Source organism: Takifugu rubripes, chromosome 13 (genome assembly GCF_901000725.2).
Source record: "Takifugu rubripes chromosome 13, fTakRub1.2, whole genome shotgun sequence".
Lineage (NCBI taxonomy): Eukaryota > Metazoa > Chordata > Actinopteri > Tetraodontiformes > Tetraodontidae > Takifugu > Takifugu rubripes.
In genome coordinates, this window is record NC_042297.1 from 15581814 (window position 1) to 15605984 (window position 24171).

At 44.5% G+C, this 24171-nt stretch overlaps 1 protein-coding gene across 3 annotated transcripts; it reads right to left on the bottom strand.

Moving 5' to 3' along the window:
* Window positions 1–306: 306 nt before the first annotated feature.
* On the bottom strand, window positions 307–16280 carry fn1b (fibronectin 1b). Of its 3 annotated transcripts, XM_029845717.1 has the most exons (46): window positions 15982–16279; window positions 15640–15765; window positions 15287–15424; window positions 15028–15159; window positions 14641–14778; window positions 14414–14554; window positions 14156–14326; window positions 13862–14044; window positions 13522–13698; window positions 13250–13405; window positions 12998–13126; window positions 12751–12894; window positions 11593–11714; window positions 10513–10681; window positions 10261–10437; window positions 10042–10170; window positions 9863–9952; window positions 9575–9769; window positions 8888–9166; window positions 8549–8812; window positions 8350–8444; window positions 8038–8206; window positions 7838–7921; window positions 7481–7672; window positions 6641–6919; window positions 6252–6443; window positions 6075–6164; window positions 5662–5928; window positions 5459–5572; window positions 5209–5370; window positions 4969–5124; window positions 4746–4862; window positions 4231–4500; window positions 3962–4152; window positions 3780–3867; window positions 3496–3675; window positions 3311–3400; window positions 3004–3192; window positions 2816–2905; window positions 2254–2675; window positions 2030–2168; window positions 1601–1762; window positions 1390–1515; window positions 1204–1310; window positions 1031–1123; window positions 307–924 (listed from the first exon to the last, which is right to left on the bottom strand). In XM_029845717.1, the coding sequence occupies exons 1-46, from the start codon at window positions 16115–16117 to the stop codon at window positions 853–855; spliced, it is 7332 nt and encodes a 2443-aa protein (XP_029701577.1). In that variant the 5' UTR covers window positions 16118–16279; the 3' UTR covers window positions 307–852. The 3 variants fall into 3 exon arrangements, with proteins under 3 accessions (XP_029701577.1, XP_029701576.1, XP_011608364.2); XM_029845716.1 differs by having other exon boundaries at window positions 3962–4500; window positions 15982–16280; XM_011610062.2 differs by lacking the exon at window positions 6641–6919 and having other exon boundaries at window positions 3962–4500.
* Window positions 16281–24171: the final 7891 nt, after the last annotated feature.

Below are 24171 nucleotides of genomic sequence, written 5' to 3' on the forward strand. Positions count from 1 at the left end.
CTGATGTATCTTTTTTTCTTGGTAGTCATTTTGTTGTACTTTTAGCAGAAACTCCAAGAATTGTCCTGGTACATGACCAAATTCACAAGTTTTACCTCATGTCAACTCACACTTGGCTTCAGGATTTGATAGCTAAATACAAAATATCATTTCCTGTGGTGAAAAATCTTTAGTTGTGGATTGATGGACGGCAGATTACTTGAAATTGAGCAGATGCCCTTCTCAGCCTGATGAGGACTGATTAAGGTTTATCGGCAAGGAAGCAATAAAGATGTCAAAAAGCAAAAGAAAATGCAAACGGGAAAACATTTTTCCAAGAGGATTTCTCCAATTTTATTCAAATCAGGGACTTCCACCGTCGACGGTAGCGACGTCGGTTACAGACGAAAGTACAAAAATAAACCAGGGCAAATTCTCACATCCCAGTTCACACATTCACACGTTGATCAGAGGGATAAATTAGTGAAAAGAGGAGTTGAGAATGTGGCACAGTGCAAACTCCCTCCAGTAAAGAACCCAAGCCCAGGGACAAGAGAAGCCCATTTTTGCAACTATTGACATTCTTCAGCGCAGTACTGACAGTTTCAACTCTTTGGTTTAAATTTCAAAGATGAAATAGGGAAAATATTTATAAAACACTAGTTCAGGTACAAACCCTAAATGACTTCCAATAATGGTCGTACTCAGGGCTGTTGCAGGAAACTTTTTCTTAGGCAGGAAGGCACTTAAACACTTGGTTGCTGTTAATATGCGTCTGAGACGTGGCGACTACTGTGCTGGCAGACAGCGTTAAATCTAGAGTGAAACAGTGCAGTGAGGGAGCAAAGCAGAAGTCAGGTGGTGGTGGTCCTTTTACTCCCGAGGGTTCTGAGGGACGTCGGCCAGCAGGTCGGGTCGGAGGCACTCGATCGGGCAATGGATATTCTGGAGGATATATAAAAAATGTACACATTCAAACAGATCACCTGGTGTTAAAAATGAAGACAATTGAACACAGGACAGGAAATTGAAATTAAACTACTGAATTCACCAATTTGGGTAGTTTGTCTCCGTATCTAATAGGCTGCAGCAGGCTGGCGTCAACGCTGGCACCTGGTCTCCGGCAGTTCTCACATCTCATACCCTGATGGGGGTGGGGGCAAAAAAACATGCTTATACCAGAAATGTCACGCTGTGTGCTAAACATCATGGCAGAGATCGTACCTGCTGTCGTCCAAAGCAGGTGCAAGTGCAGATGGCACCCTGGAACTCCTTCTGCCACTGGTTGCCCACCTGATAAACTTTTCCATCGTCATAGCACATTGATTCATCTGGGTTTCAGATAACAGACATTAATTCCTCTGCCAGTTGAGAGGGGAAAAAAGATTTTAAAAAGTTAAAGGGCCTTACGTGGTTCACAGTTGAACTCTCCTTTGCCATTTCCCAAACAAGTGCAACTCATCAAGTGGCCATTTTCCGCTTGGCGGTCCCATTTCTCCCCGGTTCTGTAGTTGATGCCGTTGTCGTGGCACCATTCTGACGTTGGACATACAAAAATGTCAAAATGTTTGCAGTGTATTCATTCTCAACGAGGCCCTAAAAGAATACCCCACAAACTTACTGGATGAATCGCATCTGAAGTGGCCGCTGCCCAGACCCAGGCACTTACACCACAGCTTGAAACCTGTCTCAGACATCCGCTCCCATTCACCTCCAACCTCGTGGTACGTCGCAGTAAAGGCATCATAACACAGATCCTGATTGGAAAGCACTTCCTGTGGGACTGACGTGTAACATTCAGGAAAGGGCTTTATTTAAGAGTTAATCATTAAACACTCGACTTTTTATCATAAAGATTAAAAATGGCATTCTTTTGCTAATTTGCCTCTTGGTTTTTACCTTTGCTAGTGAGGTGAATAAAGGAGATATCCCCCCCAAAAAAGCCAGTCTACAACAGGTACTTAAAAAAATACTAAAAATAAAAAATGTGGAGAGACTACTCAACCTTACACATTAGTTGCTTTCTCCTGGATTATTCTGTGTTACCTACTTGTATTTCCAACAGTGACAACCTGCTCCAAGATCTTCTGTCTGAGGGCACCCAACAGAGCCTCCACAATCACGTTGTAGTCTGCGCCGGGTGTGAGTCCTACCAGGGTGGCGGTGGTGGCTGTACCTGGCAACTCGACCTGAGCAAATGCACAGAAGAAAATTTAGTGGCCTCATGTCACATGACTCAATATGGGTTAAGTCTGAAAACCTTTGTCACCTTACCTGGAACATCTTCTCGTTTAATTTTGTGACGGGATAGCAAGACAGCACAAAAGCGTTGCTCTGAGTGTCAGGGTTCCAGGAGATGGTGGTCCTGGTTTGGACCTCCTGTGGCACGCCTGTATCATTGTCAAATGTGGAGCCTGCAGGCATGCTTAGCTTCAGGATGGGATTTCTGCGTCCTTCTGGGTCAGGAAGGGGCAAAAAGATCAGGGGCTCACGAACTTGGCCCTGGGACGTCTGTGGGTTTCTGTTTTGGCCAATGTTGTTATGCTCTGTGTACTCCACGCGTTGGTTATGACCACCCTGGCCGTCCTGGCCATTGTTTCCCACTATATTGATCTGGTTATCCGAGCCTCTGTCAGGTACATCCATGCCGCCACCAGAACCGCCGGGCTGGGGCAGGGGAAGGGCAGATTGGGGGTCTAGACAGGAGAAAAGGGATCAAGGAAGTGGACAAGTCAAGAGTGAGAGACCTTGAAATGAATAAACTCATTATGAGGTTACCATCTAAGCATCTAGATATAGTGTAATCTGCAACATTGCAACAGGTCTAAATACTCACGGGTTCTGATTTTGCCCACCAGAGGTATACTTTTGTATGGATTCTGGATGGCAGTGATTTTAATGATGTACTCTGTGGATGGGCTCAGGCCTGAAGGGGTTCATATTTTACATTTTAGCCAGACATTTACCAAAATTAAAATATAACTCAAGATGTAATGTCTCTAGTGAAGTCTGAAGCTTCCGTACCATCTATGGTGGCGTAATTTTGGCCTGCATGGGGTCGTGGTGTGAGCACTTGCGGTGCCCTCCCTGACTCCTCGTAGGTGATGTCGTATCCTGTGATCTGCGTGGAGGGGGGCTGCCAGGTGAAGGAGATCGAGGTGGGGGTGAGCAATGTAAAATGGAGGTTGGTGGGAGCTTGGACCACTGGCTCAGCTACGAAAAAAAGCCATTTTCAGTGACAAACATAAAATACAAGTTACCATATTAAATTTTATAGCCATGGGAGGATTACTTGTCTATTGACCTGAGAACTTATGAACCATTAATTCACCTGTTTTAAGAATGAGAGTGAATGGGTCACTCTTGGTGTTTCCATTAATAGTGTACAGGCTGACAGAGTAGGTAGTTCTGGGCTGCAAATCTTCGAAGAAATAAAAAAGAACACAAAAATGCAGTGAGGACAGGCAGAACTGCAAATAGGTTAAATTTTATAGAAAGAAACGGGGGTGCACTTACCTGTTAGAGTGTAGGTGTTCACATCTCCTGGAATGATTTTGGTCACTGTGGGATGCGAGCCACCGATGGGGGTGGCCTGGATGAGGTGGCCAGTGATGGAGTCAGTCTTTGAACGCCAGGTCAGCGTGAAAGAATTGTCTTTCACCTCAGAGATACGCACACGACGAGGAGGACTCATAGCTGCATGGAGGTGGGGGGGGGGGGGGGGGGGGGGGGGGGAAATATGGTCATAAAACAGAGCAACAGTAGAGCTTAATGGGTCCAGCTTCAGCGCAGCCAGTTACCTTCCAGTGTGGTCGTCTCGCCCTCCAATGGTCTGCTGGTGACAGAGTTCTTCAGAGCATAGACTTGGATCTGGTAGTTGGTTGCCACCTGTGATGCACATACAGATGATGCTGTTTCATGACTTGATGAAGACAATGACGTCAGTCCAGGTCGGACTTGTACACTGTATGGTTGTGTTTACCATGAGCCCAGGGATAGCCACACGTGTGGTATCTGGAGAAACGTTTATTTCTTTGGCAGGGCTGTTGACATTCTTGGGACTGGCAACCACACGGTAGCCGGTCAGGCGCGCAGCATTGGGAGCTTGCCACGACACAGTCAAGGAGGAGGCATCGACGTCAGAGATCTGAAGGCTGGTTGGAGGAGGAAGAACTGGAACAACAAAAAGAAATTTAGGACCGGAGGAACAAGAAGAAAGGACTTGTGTTCTTTCCTGCTTTCTCTTTCTACCTGTGGCCTGGGTTCCCACCAATGGTTTGCTGGGTCTTCGGTCATGGAAGGCAATGACTTTAACGGTGTATTCGGTCCCAGGCTGAAGATTTCTCAGCAGCGTGCTGTCATGGTCACCTCTGGGGGCTGGGCGCACCTCTCTCTCGCTTTCCTCTGGACTGGAGTACAAAATGCGGTATGCTGTCACGGTGCCATCGGGACTGTCCCAAGTGATGCGCATAGAGTTGAAGTCAATGTCAGAGAAGGTCAGGTCTTTTGGGCGGTCCATGGCTGCAGAAGAATGAAAATATGGGGAAATTAGGCTAATTTGTTGGCAAAATATGTAATAGATTACAGGATGATATACTGTATGTTGAGATAAGAAAGTGTGCAACACTGCTCAAAATATAAAAGTTTAGCTCACCTTTTTCCACCCATTTTTTTTAAACTACTGTTCTATCTACAAGGTTTGCTGCACTAAAACCAACAATGTTCCTAAACATTCACTTTCTTGTGTCATTTACAGTCAAACTAACCAGTGACTGCACTGTCCACCACGGGGGAAGATGGCTGTCCATCATTGCCAAGAGCGTAAACGCTCACAACATACTCAACAGTGGGCATCAGGCCTGTGAACGTCAACTGTCTCCGTTCTGTAACAGAGGAGCACATACAAAATAAAATCCGTAAGAGTGAATGAAATAGATCTTTCTTTATGTACAATGTTGCGTTGTGAGCAGTTGTGTATTTATGACATACGAGGGCCAACATCCTCAGTGTAGGAGGGCCCCAGGCCATTCCTGGGGACACTGGTGATTCTGTAGCCTCTAACTGGACCCTGAGCTGGTGTCCAGCTCACTGTGATGGCGTTGTCAATGACATCTGTCAGTTTCATGTTTGTGGGAGGCTCGATATCTAAAATAGAGAAAAGAAAGACTGGTATTTATCTGCTTGTTGAATGCATGTTTAGGAGTCTCATTGAGTTATGTCTTGTTGTACCAGTCCTGTGTGTGATGGAGACTGGGGTGCTGGAAGCTGGGCTGTCTCCTCGTCCTGCCACAGCGTAGACTGTGATGGTGTATTCGGTATCAGGAGTCAGGTTGGTGATGGTTGCAGTAGTCTCGGTGCCTGGGATTGAGAACTCTTGGGGAGATCTTCCTCCTACAGGCAGAAAATGAAAGAAGATCCAAGGTTGAATTTAGAATCAGCACAAGGTTTAGAGGACCATATAAAGAAAGACATGACAGACTTGGTCCATAGGAGATCTTGTAAGTCTTTACTGTGACAGAGGGAGCGTCCCAGCGAATGGTGATGGTGGTTGAAGTGGAAGACGTTACCGCCGGGTCAGTGGGAGCATTAGAGACTGGAAAGCGTCAAAATATTTAGGTCGCTCATGTCAGAAAACAAAAATAGGATTTGATGGTGACCAAAAATACCAGCAAAGAAACTCACTGGTGGCCTGTGTGCCCGTCAGGGGCTGGCTTTCCTGATTGCTGTTTACAGCGAACACGTGAACCAGATACTCTGTTTCCGGTTCCAGTCCAGTTAAAGTGAAGTAATTCCTGGTTGGCGGCACCCTCTCATCTTTTCCACGCCCGCCACTTGTCTTCTGATAGCGTATGCGGTATCCAGTGATGGTAGAGGTTGGAGCCACCCAGTGGACAGTAAAGGAGTTGGTGTTAATGTCAGAGAAGTCCAAACCGGTGGGCGAGTCCAGAGCTGAAGAAAAGGGTGATATTGCATGTGTTATCTTGGCTCTATTTTAATAATAGTACTGATCTTGTCAAAAAATGGCTTAAGTTAACTGTACGTCCAACACCATGGTTTTGGCGCTTCAAATTTCAGAGTCCAATGGTCAAACTTACTTGTTTTCTGGGTTCCTGTGGCTGGTTGGCTTTCTTGTTCCCCGTACACACTCACGACGTTGATGCGGTACTCCGTGTTGGGCAACAGGTCTGAATGAAAAATACAATTTGAATGCTAACACGCAAAACAGCCCCAGCAATTCCAGCAGGCACCAGAGGTGTCACCATTGAACTTACTTTGCAGCAGGAAGGTGTTTGTGGCTCCACCAACATTCACCTCCTTGACGTCGTCGTCCGTAGCTACAGGGTGGTAACGAATGACAAAACGAGAGATGTCGCTCGCTGTGGACATGTACGGCACTGTCCATGTCACTCTGATGTAGTCAGGACCCACCCCTCCAAACTGCAGCTTGGTGGGTGCTGGAATGACTGAAAAAATAAGAGAAAAGAGTTAAAAAAAATGAAATATTCTGTCTGGAATCTGAAAAGTATCTTAGAAAATAAAAATGTTAACATACAACTGCAAATATACATTCTTAGTTTTACTGTAATTGTGACTTTTAGTATCACCTCTTGCGACCCAAAACCCACCCCTCCCCATTGATTAAGTGAAAGAGATAAGTCACCAGCATGTGTTTGCTTTGTGTGTGTGGTCGGCCTGCTTTCTCCATCTTCTGTAACAGCGAAGATACTGATCTCATAGTCCACGCCTGGCTCCAAACCGCGAATCGTGTAATAACCAGCAGATGCCTCCACCACATCTTGAAAAAATGCCAAGCTCTGGCCTGAGGCTACTATCATTATTCGGTAAGTTGTAACGGCAGTATAGTTCAGAGGAGTCCAACGCAGGCCAATGGTGGCATCAGTAATGTCGACAAAGTCAATGTGACTCGGTGTGGGGATTTCTGAAAGGGTTAGGGCAGTTTCAAAGCGCAAGCACAATTAGAGAGACAGAATTAAAAAAAATCAAATAAAAAATAGATCATGGTCCATTGGTAGCATCATCAAAGCAGTAAAAAATACAGCCATGCTGCATGGAGATGAATCAAAAACTTCTACTAGTCGACATGGATTTTTTGTTGGTTTTCAAATTAGAACAAAGATTCAACTGTTGGAGACATGCCTCAACAAACACGCACATCCCGAGTGACAAACAGAATCCCATGCATGTAGGACATTAGTTTGCAAAGCGATTGCACAAACACAAATCAATTAAAATGAGCAGTCAGGCCCAAACAGCAGCTGCAAACAACATGTTTGTCTTAAATTATTCTGTTGGTTTTACCTCATACACTTTCATGAGGCGCACGCACTCAAAAAAAAAATTGAGTAATTGGCAAAAACATTTTGAATGTTATGCATGGCGTTATAGATCATTATAACCTGAATTCTGACCTTGGTCTGTGCTATGTATGTAGATGTGTGTGTCATTGGAAACACGTGAATGCTTTCCTCTTTCCTCGTACCTGGTGTGACAACAGTGGACACAGGCAGGCTTTCCAAAAGACCCTTGGTAGTGTAAACGCTGATGTTGTACTCAACACCGGGTGTCAGGCTCTCTAGCATGATGGATGTTTTATGAGCACCGACAGACTCATCCACGGAGCTTCCTCGCTGATCGTTCGTGGGCGTGCTTGTTACTCTGTAGCCTGTGATGCCTTCCAAAGTAGACATGCACAACAAATATGGGGGCGACATAGAACAGCATTCAAACAAGGTTTTGCAATTTTCAAGTCAATATTTGAAAGAAGTTTGTCCTAGAAAAAAGAAAATACCACGGCAAGGACAAGGTCTAGATTTACCCCCCTTCACTCAATATTTACCTGGTGTACTGGAAGCTACCCAGTGGACAGTGAGATCGGTGCCTGGCCTGGAACTCACTCTGAGGTCAGTGGGAGGGGACAACGCTGTGAGGGAATGAAAAGAAACTGTTACACAAGCACAAGACCCACGCTCTGGTTTAAATTCTGGCCAAAGTGTTGATGAGGGGGGTTGGCCCCATTAAGAGGTATTAGATACGCACAAGTGACAACGTCCCGGACGATGGGATTTCCACGGTTTTGTCCATTGAAGATGGGCTGAACGCTGTAGGTGTACTGTGTACCAGGAATCAAGCCAGTAATATAAATTCTTCCTGTCTCAGAAGTCTGCTCTTTGGGAGACTCCCCTTGCTGGCTGGGAAGCACAGAAACCTGGGGAGAGGGCCACAAACATCCAAAGTTAGGAAACAAGAGACAATAAAAACTCATCATAAACACTGAAATATAAAAGTCTCTTCCATACTACATGAAGGAAGGGTGTATTGTTTGAACGCATTGATGATGCAGCTATGTACCTTGTAGCTAAATCTGCGGATGGGGATCCAAGTGATGGTGATGGCAGTGTCAGTGACTTCTGTGTTATAGTAAGGAGCATTTCCCAACTGTGGACCTAGGATGAAATTAAAGTGGTTTAAAACATTGATTAAAACACTGTTAAATGGAATAAAATGCCACACTTTTCCCTCCATTTATGTTCTTTTTCTCAATACTGACTGGTCCTAAAATATGAAGTGACGGCCTCGCTGAGTTCGTTGTCCAGTTCAGAGTGAAGAGTGATGGTGTACTCGGTGTCTGGACGTAAATTCTTCAATGGGTACTGAGTCACCCTGCCCGGGATCCTCTTTTCAATTGGGCTGGAGCCCTCAAGGCTCAAGAAGAGCCGGTAGCCAGTGACAATGGAGCGAGGAGCATCCCAGAAGACCAGCGCGCTGTTATGGCTGACGTCACTGGAGCGCACATTAGTTGGCGAGTCGGGCTCTGCAGAGGTTGGAAATTATGAGGTCAGGTTAAAAGGCCTCACTCTGGATTTCTTTTCTCGGTGGGACCACTTACTGGTATATTTTTCTCCCACTAGTGGCTTGCTCTCCACTCCTCCATTAACGGCATAGATGTAAAAGCGATAGAGCGTGCCAGGCTGCAGGTCAGTGATGTCAGCGTATGCGTTGGGTGAGATGGGCAGCGTCGTGGGTCTCAAATCAGCTCTGTTGGCCCCAACTGGGGAGTAGGTCACCTTATACCCAGTCACCCTAGTGGGAGGACCAGTCCAGGTTATTGTGATCTTCGCATCTGAAACTTCATAGAACTGTAGATCCGTCGGCGATGGGACTTTTTCTGCAGACAGGAAGTGGTGGAGAATTAGAATCCTCCACTTGGATAACAAGACACCGTGCCTCACACAGTATGACTACAGTTCCATAAATAAAAATATGTGGTGTAAAATATAGTCAGGACTTTTTGGAGTTTGTGAAAGCTGTGTGTGCTTCAGGTTCATGTGAATATCAAAGCACAAGGTTGACTCTGGGGTCAGACTTGATAAAGAGGCAGAGAGGAGGCCTCTGAGAAGAATATAAAAGTCCCAACTTTAGCTGTAAGCATACATGTTGACAAGTCTTTCGTAAAGACCCTGGCTGTCTAAGGAATCGGTACATAATTACAACCTTTGCTTAGATTTAGCATTACTACTAAATTACTCAGGTATAAAATACAGCCCTTTTTTTTCTTAAAAAGTACTGTACGTACCTGGCAGGGAAGACCCAGCCGTGCTGACCTGTAGGAAAATAGGCTTACTCTCCTGATTCAGTTTCACAGCATAGATGCTGATGTTGTAAAGAAGACCGGGTTTGAGGTCCACAAGGTTGACTGAAGTATCTGAACCTTGCAGGAGTAGCTCTGTACTGCTGCCTTCTATTGAGGGTGTGTACACCACACGGTAACCTGGCAGGCACAATCAGCAAATGAAAATGAGGGTTGTAGATATACTGGTACGGACTTGAAATTTTGCATCATGCACAGGGGGAAGTTCTTTACCAGTGATGGGTGCCTGAGGTCTGGTCCAGCTGATTTGGATTGAAGACTCCCTAACGTCTACGATCGAATGCTGAGCAGGAGTGTCAGGAGCTGAGTAGAGGAGAGAAAATGAATGTTATAGTTTGTGTAGGAAAATTATTAAGCCATTCCCATGAAAAAGTGCAGAATTGTCCCATCACCGGTGGTCGGGGAGGTTGTGAGGATCAGGTGTGGCTCTCCCTGAGTTGGAAGCTCGTAGACCCTGACATCATACCTGCGTCCCGGCAGGAGATCGCCAATGTTGACCGACGAGGCTGTGTGTGGAAGCTCTGGAGAAGCCATTGAAAAGATGTTACAGGTGCCAGGAGATTGATTTTACTTTCTCGATCTGTAATTTATGATGAATGGGATTGTCTTACTCAGCGTTTTTCGATCAGTCCCATCCTCGCTGAGCTCATACTCCACCCTGAAGCCTGAGATGGTGGACGAGGCTGACGTCCACGACACAACGAAGCTGTTTGAAGTGATTTCTGTCACCGATTCTGAAGTGTCTACCAGCGGAGGCGGCTGGGTCGTCTCTCCCACTGTTTCTTCCACTAGGGAGAGGAAGGAGCATTTCCGTTAAAATCTCTACATGTACTGAGGGAAAGCAGCGGCTTTATTTCACTTACGAGAACCATCGGTCGTGGTGAATTCAAACCGTGTGACCTCGCGGTTTCCATAGCGCAGGATGCTAATCAGCTGACCCTCATACGTGAGGCCTGGCCGCAGCCCACTAATGGTGTAGGAGTTGACGTGGCCGGGGATGGTGGCCTCCCTCCAGGCCTTCATAGAATTTTTCTACAACAGCGGTAAATCGAATAAAGTGTGGAAAAACACACAGAGCAAAACTATTTTTAAGAACACATTTTAAATAATATCCAGTGAAATGGGACTGTACAATAGAAAACGCTGATTCTTTCTGGTAAAATGTCGCCTCTTATCTGATAGAAGTTTGAGTTTATTACTGAAATGTTTTGCCATTATTTTGAGAACACTAATCAATACGACACCTTAATACTCTTTTTTTTTTAAAAACACATTGGTAGGAATCGGCTTCCAACTTTATGAGAGAGGACTTAACTGACTGAAATCTCAAAGATAAGTGTGTCACAATGTGGATGATTTGGAAAAATCAATAAAAGACCTTAATTATTAAACTGATATAATGCAACATAGATTCTGTAATGGTGCTGCTAGTGAATTGCTTTTCAACTGAGTTGAACTTGTTTTATTGCTAGATGAAATGCATAAATCTAAAGAAAATAATAGCATAGATGACACGCTAAGAGTTTTTGATGTAGACATTAATTGAGTTTTAAGGGGTTAATATGTTCATAATGTGTTAATGTTTCCCGATTTAGGAGTTAAACTATTTTTTCCCCTCTTTTGGAAAACTACTAAGCTTGTCTACAGGAAGGCCGGACAAGGTCGTTATGTAACTCTCCAAAATATACAAACCTCTTCAGAGAAATCTGTTTCACTTGAAATGCACAAATACTTCTCTCATCTTCAAAGAAAATAGAAGGTGTGGTAAAAATAAATCATTACTAATTGGCTATTCTTCTACCTATAAATTGTGTTTTACTGCTCACATTTTTGTAACATTTCCAAAAGCATCTGACCTCATTCAGATTGTTTGTTCAGCAGTCAGCAAACAAAAAAAAATCAAACTCTGGATGACAAGAAACTTAAAAACCAAAGACGCTTACAATTCTCCATTTGAGGATGTACTGAGTAATGTGGACCGATGAAGGTGGGTTCCACTGGATGGGATGGGAGTTTGGCTGCTTTCCTGCCTCTGTGATGCTGACCCGGACAGGTATGTGGCCACCTGATTAGTAAAATAAGGAGAGGAAGACAAAAGGAGAGGGTGTGAGACCAAGAACTAGGTGTTTAGAACTACTTGTGTAGATGAGTCAGTTACTTTCATGAGTTGCTGATAATTTACATTTTGGCATAAAAACAAACCAGTAGAAAATGCAAAACCAGTTCTAACAGCCACTGACATTAAACAGAGTAACATAACAGAAATATCATATTCAGCAGTGTTTATATAGCCTTATATAATCCCTCCTAAGCAACACAGTAATTTGACTGAATGTTCTGGAACATTTGAGGTCAGTCGTTTCAGGACTCACGACCTGGTGGGGAACAAAGTTCTCCATCAAGCAATTATGACTCAACCTGTGGACATCACATTATCAGAGAAACCCCCTCTGAATAACCCACTTCCCCACAGCAGGTCATTAAACTAAGGCGGGGGAAGTACAAACTCAAAAGAGCAACGAGCGAAAGCAGACACCAAAGAACCAGAGGGTAAACAGGGGTGGTGGGACTGGCCACACTTCACCATTTGCCAAACTTCAAAGTGGAGAAGGAAGCTCAGACCCCCATCTCACCCCAGCAACCTTTTTAGTTCAGTCAGGTGTGATCAGAGGTTGCTGGTAGGTGAGTAAAGCACCAACAAATGTTGGTCTGAAAGCTACAGGAAGCAGAGGACAAAATCATTTTAATTGCAAAGGTTTAGGCTTTGGATTCTAAAACGCCTGAGTGACCAGCAGCGATTTGGATAATTGATTGTAATGTCAAACAAATAGGACATTTAACATTCATTAGAATATCAAAGATAGACTGTTTACAGGGAATTTTATGACTAATATTTATTAGTAATGGGTGTTCAGTGGGGACGGATGATTTGTGATGCTGACTGCTGTTGAAGAAGAAGTTCTCGAGGAAGCTCAGCAGCATATAAAGTTTTTTTAAAAACAAAAAAACATCGGAACACTTGCATCCACACTTAAATACAAACCAGGTGGCACATAAAGAAAAATGAGATGAAGCTGAGAGACATGATGTATCCCTCCTACCCGGCCGGCTCCCCTGAGGTTGACAACTCATCTCCCCAATTCCATTGCCGTAGCAATAACAGTGGTACTGCTTGTTATGGAGGACTTTGTCCCAGGATTCTCCTATCTGGTAGAAAGCCCTGGTTTGTGGTTCCTGGCACTGATCTGTTGGAGTAAAGGGACAACATCACTGGTCGGAACCTGCAGTAAATCTCAGATGAGATGCTCTTATTCCCCAATGGCTCAGCCAATCAACAGACAGACGCACCGACAGCGTCGCACTTCCAGCGGCCACGTCCCTCTCCGTAGCAGGTGCAGTTCATCATGTAGCCCTCGTTGTGGCGTTTGGAAAATTCCTGGTTCACCTCATAGTAAATGCCATCGACGATGCACTGGTCTGCTCACAGAACAGGAGAAGGATGGATCAAAACACCACCTTGTCTATTGGGAAGGTAAAAACTGGCAAAAAGGCTTAATCTTTTGAAAATGCTCTAAGTTTCGGGCTTGGGGCCTTTCTGACCTCGCAGTTGTGAATAAGCAACACAGTTCCATTCCCCGCGGCCGTTGCCCAAGCATGTGCACTGCATCATGTGACCCATGACATCATGGCGTTTGTCCCACTTGTCACCAACACGATGCATTACCCCATCGCTGGTGGTGCACAGCTCCTCATGAGCTATATGACAGAGAACAAAAGGTTACATTTATCTTATTTAAGCGCTTATTTACTCAGAAATTGAATTTGTTATTAAAGCTCAAACAATATTAACAATACAGCAGCCGTGTTCTCACCTGCCATGGGGCAGAACCCGTAGAGCTGGTCGGAGTCGTAGTCGTAGGTGGTACCACACCATCTCATGGTATCACGCCGCCCATCAGCGGTGCAATCAGTGTAGTTGCGGCCACCATAGATGAAGGGGAAGTGGCACAGGGCCCCATTAGAGTTTCCACCTCTTGTAGCAACAATGACTGGATTGAAGAGATTACCTGGTTATCTAACTTGTCACATTAATACCACTGATAAATATTCTGTAACAGACTTCACAGCAAACATCAATTAAAATGAACAGAGATTACATGTTGGGGATTCTAGATTGGAAAACCTTTTTCCAAATGTAGCCTTGAGTCTCACCATTCTTTTCAGTACAGAAAGAGTACTGGCGATCTTTCTCAAAGTCTGAGGTTGTTGAGCACCAGAGCTGTCCGTCTGTGCGTCCATCTGAGGTGCAGGAATAGTAGGTCTTTCCCCTGAAGACGAATGGGAGCGCGCAGGGCTGACCATTAGAGTTACCACCATATGCCTGGTTCCTGACCTCTGCACAAAAGAGGGGGGAAAAGCAAGAAAATGTGGACAAAACAATGACTTTCCAACTTATTTCACAACAGACAAGCAAAAACCGTCTTCCTCACATCTTCTTGTACTCACCGTACTCATTACAGCTGACCCCATTTCCCAGGCAGGTACAGATCATCTGCTGGCTGCCCTGGTTTCTGAACCAGCTCTGTCCATCGCTGTAGGTGACTTCAGCGTCCGTGCGACATGTCCCGTAAGTGGTGACCTTTTGATGGCTTGTGGGGGTCACGATAACACCTGTGTCTATAGCCCATAATGAAAGTCAAGCGTGTGAATGCTGAGATCAGAATAAAGCTCTGGGTGTTTTATTAAGCAAAATAAGAGTCTTACTCCTGACAGCATTGCCACACTGCCACTCTCCACGGCCGTTTCCTAAGCACTGACACTGCAGGGTGTACCCACTGGAGTCCAACTTTGTCCAAGTTTCTCCAACACGGTAGGAAGCCCTGGTGTCCTGGTCATTGCAACGGTCTATTGGGGAGCAACAAAAACATGCATTTCAGCAGCCGTTGTGCGACTGCAGTATACAAAAAAAACAGTGTTTTTGTGCTCCTTACTCCTGGAGGTACAGGTGATACGCCCATTTCCCTCGCCCAGACAGGTGCAGTCCAGCATCATCCAGCTTTGGTAGCGTTTCTCCCAAGTCTCCCCCACGACGTATGAAGAAGATGCATCGGTGTCATAGCAACGCTCAGCTGCAACACAGGGGAAAAGTCAAATTTAATTAATTTGCAGCCTGTCAAGATGGTATGCAAGCAGGCACCTTAGTCTTCTCAGAAGAGAGACAAAAGAGAGGGAAAATCAAAATCTGTGCTTTCTCACTCACACACTGGACCGCTGCCAAATATGTGCAAGAGTATCAAACGCAGTCATGATAGGCGTTAAGATTCTGTGAGTGGCCAAATTAGCAGCATTGCATGTTTAAAGGCAGTGACACTACTGACCCACGGGCTTGCAGGTCCACTCCCCTTTGCCATTTCCGAGACAGACACACTCCAGCATGTAGTCGGCTGATTCATGACGTCTCTTCCAAGTTTCCCCAATTTTGTAAGACCTTCCCCCTTCATGGCAACGGTCTGGAGAGGACAAAAGCAAAACTTTCACTCCTCAGCATACACGCCTCTGCACGTCTAAACAAAAATGCATTTAAAATTAAATTTGTAGCGCATGTGAACTGGTGAAATGAATTCAGCTGCATCTTACTTGCAATAGTGCAGCTAATTTTGCCCCGCCCAGAGCCGATACAGGTGCAGTCCCAAATCATCCCATCCTTTGGTCTCTCATATGTTTCACCAACCTGGTATGTCCGGAGATTGTGCTTATCATAACATGTTTCCTCAACTGAAAACAGAAACAATGAAAGGTTTGGATTTTGTTTTTTCCCCCCAACATCATGAGACTGTTCCAGTGGCTGCACAATACACACATGAAAATGACTTTCATTTCTTTGCTAAAATGTGTCAGATTGTTGCTGTATTTGTTTATTTTCATGGGCAGTCTGAACAGGAAGAAAAAATTTGCTCGCTGAGGAATTTTTGCACTGGTCTCACGCTGACCTTCAGGCTTAGTTTTACATTTGATGCCCTCTGCTCCATTGCAGGAACACACCAGCGTGCTGCCAAGATAGGCTTTCTCCCACTGCTCGTTTGGTCTGTAAGTGCGTCCGTTTTCCTCACAGCCAACTAGAAATCAAACCACAAAACAAGTTTTATCAAGTTGTGTAAAGATAATTATTGGTATGCATAGGCACATTTTCATTTGCCTGCAAATTGCCTATTAAATAATTTTCTACATTATTAGGAGCTACTTGGGCCAGAACTAAGGAAAAAATAGGTGCAATTATAAAGAGGAAAAAACAAACTTTACAAGTCAAATTTGTAATCAGCATTTTCACAAACCTTTTGCGTCGTCTGCTGGGACGATGTCGGGATACACCTGATACTGGCCCGTTTGTCTTTTGGTCTTTGGCAAGCCGTGGACTGCGCTGCTTACGCAAAGCGCAACCAGCAACCCTGTCAGGGGGGCGCTGGTCATTTTGAGGACAGGGTGTGATTCTAAAAAAAATTGAGGGGGGATGCAATAATCAGCAAAGAAAAGTAATTTAGTATTTTAGCTGGTTTGGAGAGATTGTTTCGGTCCCTTGTTCTCTGATCCCCGCTGCCGCCGCGCAGCTGCTGCACCAGGCTGAGCCGAGGTGCGCGCACCCCATTTATACTCGGACCACCGCCGCAGCCTGTCGAAAGGGGAGGGCTCTTACTGGATGACCCACCCTAGAAGGGGGGAATAATCCCTTTCAGGAAGGGGAATGAAAAAATGTAAAAGTTTCGTTTCACTTCTAAGATGCTTGGTTCTCGCTGTGTGGCAGGCAGAGGGCCAGGTAAAAATGCACAGGCAGATGAGAAACGGTTGTATTTAACACATTTAACAGCCATACAAATTAGGATGTGGGGGAAAATATCCATGCATGGCTCTTCCAAGAAATTAAAGATAATATCCACAATCGGAATAAAAGCTAACCACAATGTGCAGCTTTGCTCATGTCAGCTTAAACCACGAAAATGACTGCTGGTTGTGGTCTGGAGAGCAGCTACTGTAATGATTCCTGTCACATGGAACAAGTGGTAGAGCTTGAGAATGAAATGTTTTTTAGGAAAACAAGAACAGGACCCTTGTTTTGCAAACTGAGTCAGAAGTGCAGTCTATGTCTCCGAATATTTTCCATTTGTGCGACGGTGCTCCACACAGTGGAGATTTCAGATGCAAAGCAGTTTCCTGCTGCAGAGATACTTCCTGAACCAGGGAATATTGGCAGGTTTTCCACCTAAAATGGACGGAATCATGGCTAAAATATAAATATTTGTAAGAAAAAGAGACATTGACGTCCCATAATATATTTATTTAAGCATCTATTTTCTGCTTGGGTTGCACATCAGATTTATGGGCTGTCTGCGTTAAGGCTGTCTGGATTGCTTCAGAGTGCGACCTCATCTCTCTCTGCTATCCACACCTGACATCCATATTTCACCCCAGTTATCTCTGGTCTGGTTGTTTTCACATTGATTGATTTCTTGTTTAACCCCAGTGAGCAATTTGAATGTGCAAAGAGGTGAAAAGCTCAGATTAGATAATGGAACCAGCGTTGCCACAGTGCTGCATATAACGGTGCTTTGTTGCTATCTTATGCCTGTGTGGTATCTACAGATCCTTTGGCAGAGCAGAAAAGGGAGACATGTAAACATCTACTCTGGATCAGGGGTGCAGAAACTCCTCTAGGCTTCTCACAATCAAGGACAATTCCCTGCGGACTCCACTGATTCAGCATCACATTCTGCTGAAATTAAAAGGAACAATGGGCAGCATTTTCCCCCATTTGTGTATTATTCCCCCTTGCTGAACATGAGGGAAGAGATTACCGACAATGCAATAGAAAATCCCATGTGTTTTGCAGACAGCGAGTCTTTCATGGCAGCAAACACTAGATATGAAAATATTCAGCTGCTTGTTTTACCTCGAGAGTTTTTACAAATGCAAAATAAATGTTCTTGCCCTGCAGTCTTTGGTCTCACCTGGTCCAGCAGAGGGAGATGGGCGCATATAACAGGAGGATATGACTGAGGGATGTCACAGGAGGATAAAAACAAACACTTGGAGAGTTTGGAGTCAGAACGGAACAATGACTGTCTGGCTGTCTATCTGCCCCACCCTTTTTACCCTGTTGCCCTGCTGTTGGCCTTCTGAAGAAGTAAAAGAGGTAGGATTGGTATATATATATATATATATATATATATATATATATATATATATATATATATATATATATATAAAAGACAGTCCCAGCTAAGACCTGAACTGTAGAAATGAGTAGAGGATGACTGGGGAACGGATTCTGGCCTGTCAGCATTCGCCACCACTCCATCTGGATCAGCCGTCACTTTCGGCCCAGGATGTGAAGACCTTCTGCTGTCCTGCCGACCAGCAGCCGCCCCGATGAAGCATTTCCAAACATTCCATAACAAAGTGACACAACACGGCTACCGTGGAAACCAGGTCGTTTTCAGAGTGACAGCGAAGGAGTGACTGGACAAGTGAAGAGAGGTGATGCCTCGTCAACTGAATCATGGACTGAGTCACAGAAGACTTTCACACCGCTTTGAGATTGGGCAACCTGAGTGTCAGGAGCTGCGGAGAAGAGAAAGGGACCAGTCAAGAGCCGGGTCTTTTGGGCTTTCTTGTAAAGAAGCAACAATTCGGCAAAAATAGGCTGTTATTATCTGATGCTCATTCTAGCCAAAAAGGCAGCAAATGTAGGCTTAGCACAACCAATATGAAGCGTATTTCCAAAGTTTACTCAAAGTTTACTCTATTTCCTTGTAGTTGTGTGATCCTTGCAGATGTATGAAGTGTCACTTTGTTGCAAAGCGACACCTCGGTTGACCTATGACCTTCCCCTCTGCCGACTGTTGTGTGACCCTGGTTTAGTCACAGTGTAATCCTCTCCTCCATTCCAAACTGTATTTACCCGCACTGCCATTTCCAGTTCCTCTGTGACCCGGCTTCACTTATGGACGTGAATACCTCTTCTGGACTTTCACACCGTGACACCGGAGTCTAAACAATAGTGACCTTAACAGGGCTGTGTGTGCACCTCTGCTTCTACAGTGTGTCATGTTCTCTATCTAGTGAAGCAAAGGAGCTGCTTTTTCCCAGGATGATTGTCCCAAGTTTTCTTTGTGATTTTATTGATATAGCTAATTTACAATAATTCTAATTATTCCTAATCTAAAATGAATAGAGAAATGAAGTCAGGACCTCGTTTGCTCCCACAAATGAAAAGTATTAGAGAGCGAGATTCGCAGTTGTGCACAGAATTTCAGACCCATGTGAAGGAGCCTTTTCCTTTTCCTGTCAAACCAACTAAAGCTGGTTGTCTAATAAAACGCCTACTCAACATCACATGAATGAGTTCCCATATAAAGGTGCCAGTGTGATGGCGAGGATGTTCGAGCAGACGGGGCAAAATTCCAAAAGATTTACAGTCAGCACCAATGACCCTGAGGTGGAGAATCATCCCAGCCCGACGTTGGTCAGGCTTGTTACTCACACTGTGCACGTGACACGAGTTTGTGCGTCAATCCCCTCCATTAAAACACCTCTTCACCTCTCACTGTGAAGGTTGCTGTCACCTGATTAGTCGACCAGCCCTCCGGATTACCAGTGAAGGTCCGCCATGCTGTAAAAGAGTACCACAGACCAGTATTGACAATATCTCCCTAAAATATTTCCTGTGACCTCGTCTGGACGGTGCAAACACATTTTCCAGGCCAGTGAGGGGAAATGTCATTAGGTGTGCACGGTGCTGTAAGTATCACCATTACTCACTCATTCCTGTCTAGACTACGGACATGCAAGCTCACCTGGCTGATGGCAGAGGGGGAGGAGGAAGGGGGGCTACCTGTTTCCTCTCAGGTAAAGGCTGACAAGAACAGATGGTCCTGTCCAAAGAGCTCAGTGGGAATTAACGATGAACACTAAATAAAAGAGAGTCCTGTCAGAGGGACGTGACAATTGGACCGCCAAAGACCCTTTAACACGTCCCCGGTCAGACAACTCCACAAATATATGCATTCACAGAAATACAGACACCGCAGCAAACACGGTCGGCACAGAGCGCTGATGTCTGGTCTCCACCGCACTGCGTGTTGCATGTGGTTGACTAAGAATTTACTGTAAGGGCTTGAGGCCTGGATTACACTTTCAACCCCGGTCCCCAGGGGCATTCTGCTTGTTGTCCCTTAATGGAGTCTGCAGAAAGGACGTCTACCACCTCTATTCAGAGGACCTCTTGTGCTAAACTGGACATGTCACGCATCAAAAAAGATTGGTGACCATGTGACGAACATTTTGCCTTCAGGGAACATATGTGAAACCTTTGTGTGCTGTCTACTGAGAGGATTTGATGACTGATGTGTGACTGTCTCTATGTTCATTTGACAGGTTTCAGCCTATAGAAGCTAGACTTTCATTTAAAATATTGGCGGCCGTCCATCACACGTTTATTTTCTATAAATGATACACAGGCCTCTGATTTGCCACGGCGAATATCATTGATACAGAATTTTACATACGATTCTGGGTTATATTTATCCAGTACAGAATAATTACAATTTGAATCACTGTCGTTATCAGAAATCAAGCAGAAAAGCAGTGGCGACATTATCAAACTACAGTATTCTGGTAATGTAGTTTCTGTTTTAAAGAAATGTTGTTGGGTCAAACCCAAGATACTGTAAATTGTTGTTGGTTTTGAAGTGATGAACCAATTTGTGGATTAATGGAATCCCACAGGGTTCAATCTTGGGCCCTTTCTATTGTAGTGTTGGGGACAACAGCATGAGATTTTTTTAACATTTGTATTACCTTGAATGCAAATGCAAACAATTAAAACAATGTAAAACATTCACAATTGGATTGTGATGTAAAACACTTATTTGTAAGTGCAGTAAACTGGCCGTGACTGCAGGTAATAATGACGGTATAGCAAGTCCTTATCAAGTGTTACAGAACGTTCGCCAAGGTGGACCAAGGTTATGGTGGAGATGCAGATGTGCAGTTGATTGACGTCACTATACTGTGACATTTGATGCTCAAACGTGTATTTTCCTTCTTTTCTACACGTCTTTCCTCAGACAAGCTGTCATTTTCCGACAATGCTACCATCAATATGAGAGGAATTTGCCATAAAAGCAAACATTTTGTTTTCATGCATCGCAACCAAACTGCTTTGGAAATTTGAGAGGTGGTACAAGAAACGTGCAGCGAACGTGAGAGCGCTGACATCACAGACTCACAATCAAATCTTTCCGCACCGGAGGGATGACGCTACAGGTCTGCACCTCTGATCCTCATTATTGCCATTTTTGGCCGCAGCCTGAGTTTATTTGGTTCCACGTGAGATTGACCACATCCCCGCTCGCTCCGTTTGTCCCCGTCTGCTTTCTGAGAACAACGCCAGAACATTTCTCTGGTTCTGCCATAAGCTGCCAAACGCTAACCACAACTTTTTAGACTGCAGCGCCTGCTAATCGAAACCAGCCTTTAACCCTTTGCTGCCGTGCGTTGTTTACCTCTCAGAATGTCAGCTAAATTAGGCAACCACTGACCAGCGAACCCCAGGGCTTGGCTCTTTTGGCTGTGGCTATGGCCACGCTCCAGAGTGGCTGTGACTCAGACGTACAGCAACGCAGCACAAAAATCATTTAACCAGACTGTTGTTGAATGACTCAGTGGGTAGACAGCTAAACTGACAGTCCTTATTACATTATTTCCCAGCAGAATTCCGGCCTGTGGCGTGAAAACCTCCAGCGCTAACCGAAATAAAATGCTGTTTAAATGAACAGCTCTACTCCAACAGTTCCAGGCTTATGAAAAACATCCCCCAAGTTTTTTCACCCTCCTATAAAACTGTCAAAACACATTACTCAGTTGTGCCAGTAACAGCCATCCCTGTCCTCCATCACTCAGTACCAGTGGTGAGCTCAGGTTAATGTGCCCCGTCCTGCAGCGTAGACAACCGCCCCAAAGACGCTCACCGTCTCTACGTCTGTACATGCATTCAGTGGGTTTGTTGTCTGACCTCCAGGGATGACACAGTCCACCTGAAGGCAACCTGCACCACGTGTGCTCTGGCATCTGGCCTAGACTTGAACTACAGAGTACAAAAACAGATGTAAACTGCGCAAACGTCTGAATCACATTTTGTAGAGCCCAAGTCTTAATGCAGCGGTTCTGGTTGTGAAATCCTGTGTTTGTTGTGGAGATTATTTGGTCAGTGGTCGGTTTCTTCGAACTAAAGAGAAAATCTAGAGGTTTCTAGTGTGAGGTCACTATCAGGAGGTCACACAGGACCTTTTGTTCTGAATTGGAATTGCAGATGCTTCAGAAGTAAGAAGTTGAGAGAAAGTATCCAAGTGAATCTTTTTTGTTCAAGTTGAAACTGAACCGTCATAAACTAGCATAATTGCCTTTGATCCTTATCTCATGGAGTCAAACTCTCCTACACTGACAGTTTGGATTCATATGAGATGTTTCCCGAACATCCCATATTACAGGAAAGAGGTGGAGACAACCTACTGTGGTTGTTTGGCTGATTTTTCCTCCAAAAACTTTTTTTTCCCTAGAGCTGCTTGTGCAAGACTATAACTGTTCTTGAAAAAATCGGTCAGCAGCACACCTTAAACTATAAATTAGGAGAACTCTGTGTTTCTGATCATTTCCCACAGCTTGGTCATTAATACCTGAACTTATTCTACCTTAAAAGCTGCAACTCAAAGCACAGCTGCTTTAGAATTGTTTCCAACCTGCTTCAGCTGCGATGTGTCACATTAGCACAGCGCCGGTAGGAAATGAAGATGTGAAAACAGAAGAGGAACGGAGAACAAAGGCAACATAGTAATTACTGTAATTGTAATTACTCTGTAATTACTCCACCACAGCTATGATAGCGAAGGATTCACATCCCAAAACATGAAAAGAGAAATAATCTATTTAAAGTCTATTTAATTTGATCATTTTAAATCTTTGTATGGTTCCTAAAAAATGCTTGTTTTATGCTAAAAACATGGGGTGAGTCATCATTAAGGCCCCTGGGGGGGGGGGGGGGGGTGTACCATCGTATGAGGTACCTTTTGACAGGGGGAGTGTTTGTTTTTGCTTTAAAATAGGAGAGATTCTGGTAAATTCTCGCAATCATTCTTTCCCTGCCTTGTTTATGATTAGTTTTCAGTGTCTCTGTGGAAACGAAGCATATGGCTTCCTTACATAACACGCACAGGGATGACTTCACATAATTAATGGGTTGCGAGCTCTCGGCATTTCTGCAGCTTTGAATTTTTGGCAACCGGTTATACTTACAAAACCTGAGCTCTGGAACGGAAATATGAATAGATGTTTGCTTCATATTTTGGTTTTTTAAATTTTCCAGAGGCTCAGCAGTTTGCCTCAGTCTAACCAGGACCAGAAGTGAAAGAGCTGTCCCACAATGCACTGCTTTACTCAACATGAGCCGGTCCAGATTGTTTCAAATGACTATAATATCACAATATACAATATAATAATAATAATATAGAATACATAATAATATAAATTATATAAAATAATATTTACAGAAAAACAGGATCCAAACACCTGGAATCAGGAACAAGGCTGTAAATAAATGAGCTGAGTCTTATTTCTGTCCGTCTGAACTTTTACACCCACTGGTGAGGACGTGCTCGTTTTTGACCTTTGCATCTCACTGTGTTTACATTTGGTCAAAAACCAAAACACCATCGACGCCTGAGCTCAATTGCTTAAATTCCCCCTCTGTCATAACAGGACGTGCAGATGATTCCCATTTGTTCAAAATCATTATCTAAATCGTGTTTTTTTTCCTTTTTTGCCTTGATTCAGAAATAACCCCAAACACAGTTGTCAATTTCCCAGATGTGCCATTCCTCCTCGCACATCAGGAGGCACCATTTTTCACAGGTTGTATACATTACTGTTCCGCAGGTAGGGTTGACCCCCCCCCCCCAACCCCTCCAACCCCTCCCCCCCAACCCCTCCCTACCGGCCTGGAGCTGAACTGAGCAGAGGGTTTGGATCTGTTTATTTCTTGGCGGCACAGACGTGCTGAGAGTGTGAACATCTTTGCAGGTTACGTGCACATAAGCAGGGAGTCGGGCTGGAAGCTGATTTAACACAGCTGTCCAGCAGAATGCATTGAATCCCCCTCCCATTCACTTTTCTCTGTCACTTTTAATGGCCAGTGGGAAAAGGTAGAGCTTGTTCTCTACGGAGACGTTTTGCAAGCAGATCTGGAAGTGTTTAAGCTTTAAAACATGAAAAAGGGATTTTCACACATGCATTATTTTCCCAGTTCTTTTAGGATGTGGTGGAATCTATACTCTGCCTCATGTTGCACCAAACTCAGGGCATCTGTGCCTCTCTGGCCATTTTCTACCTCCCCATATTGTTCGACATTCACATTAACACATCAAAAACATGAAAGGACTTCACTTTCTTCTCTGGCTCTTTAACTGCGATGAGCT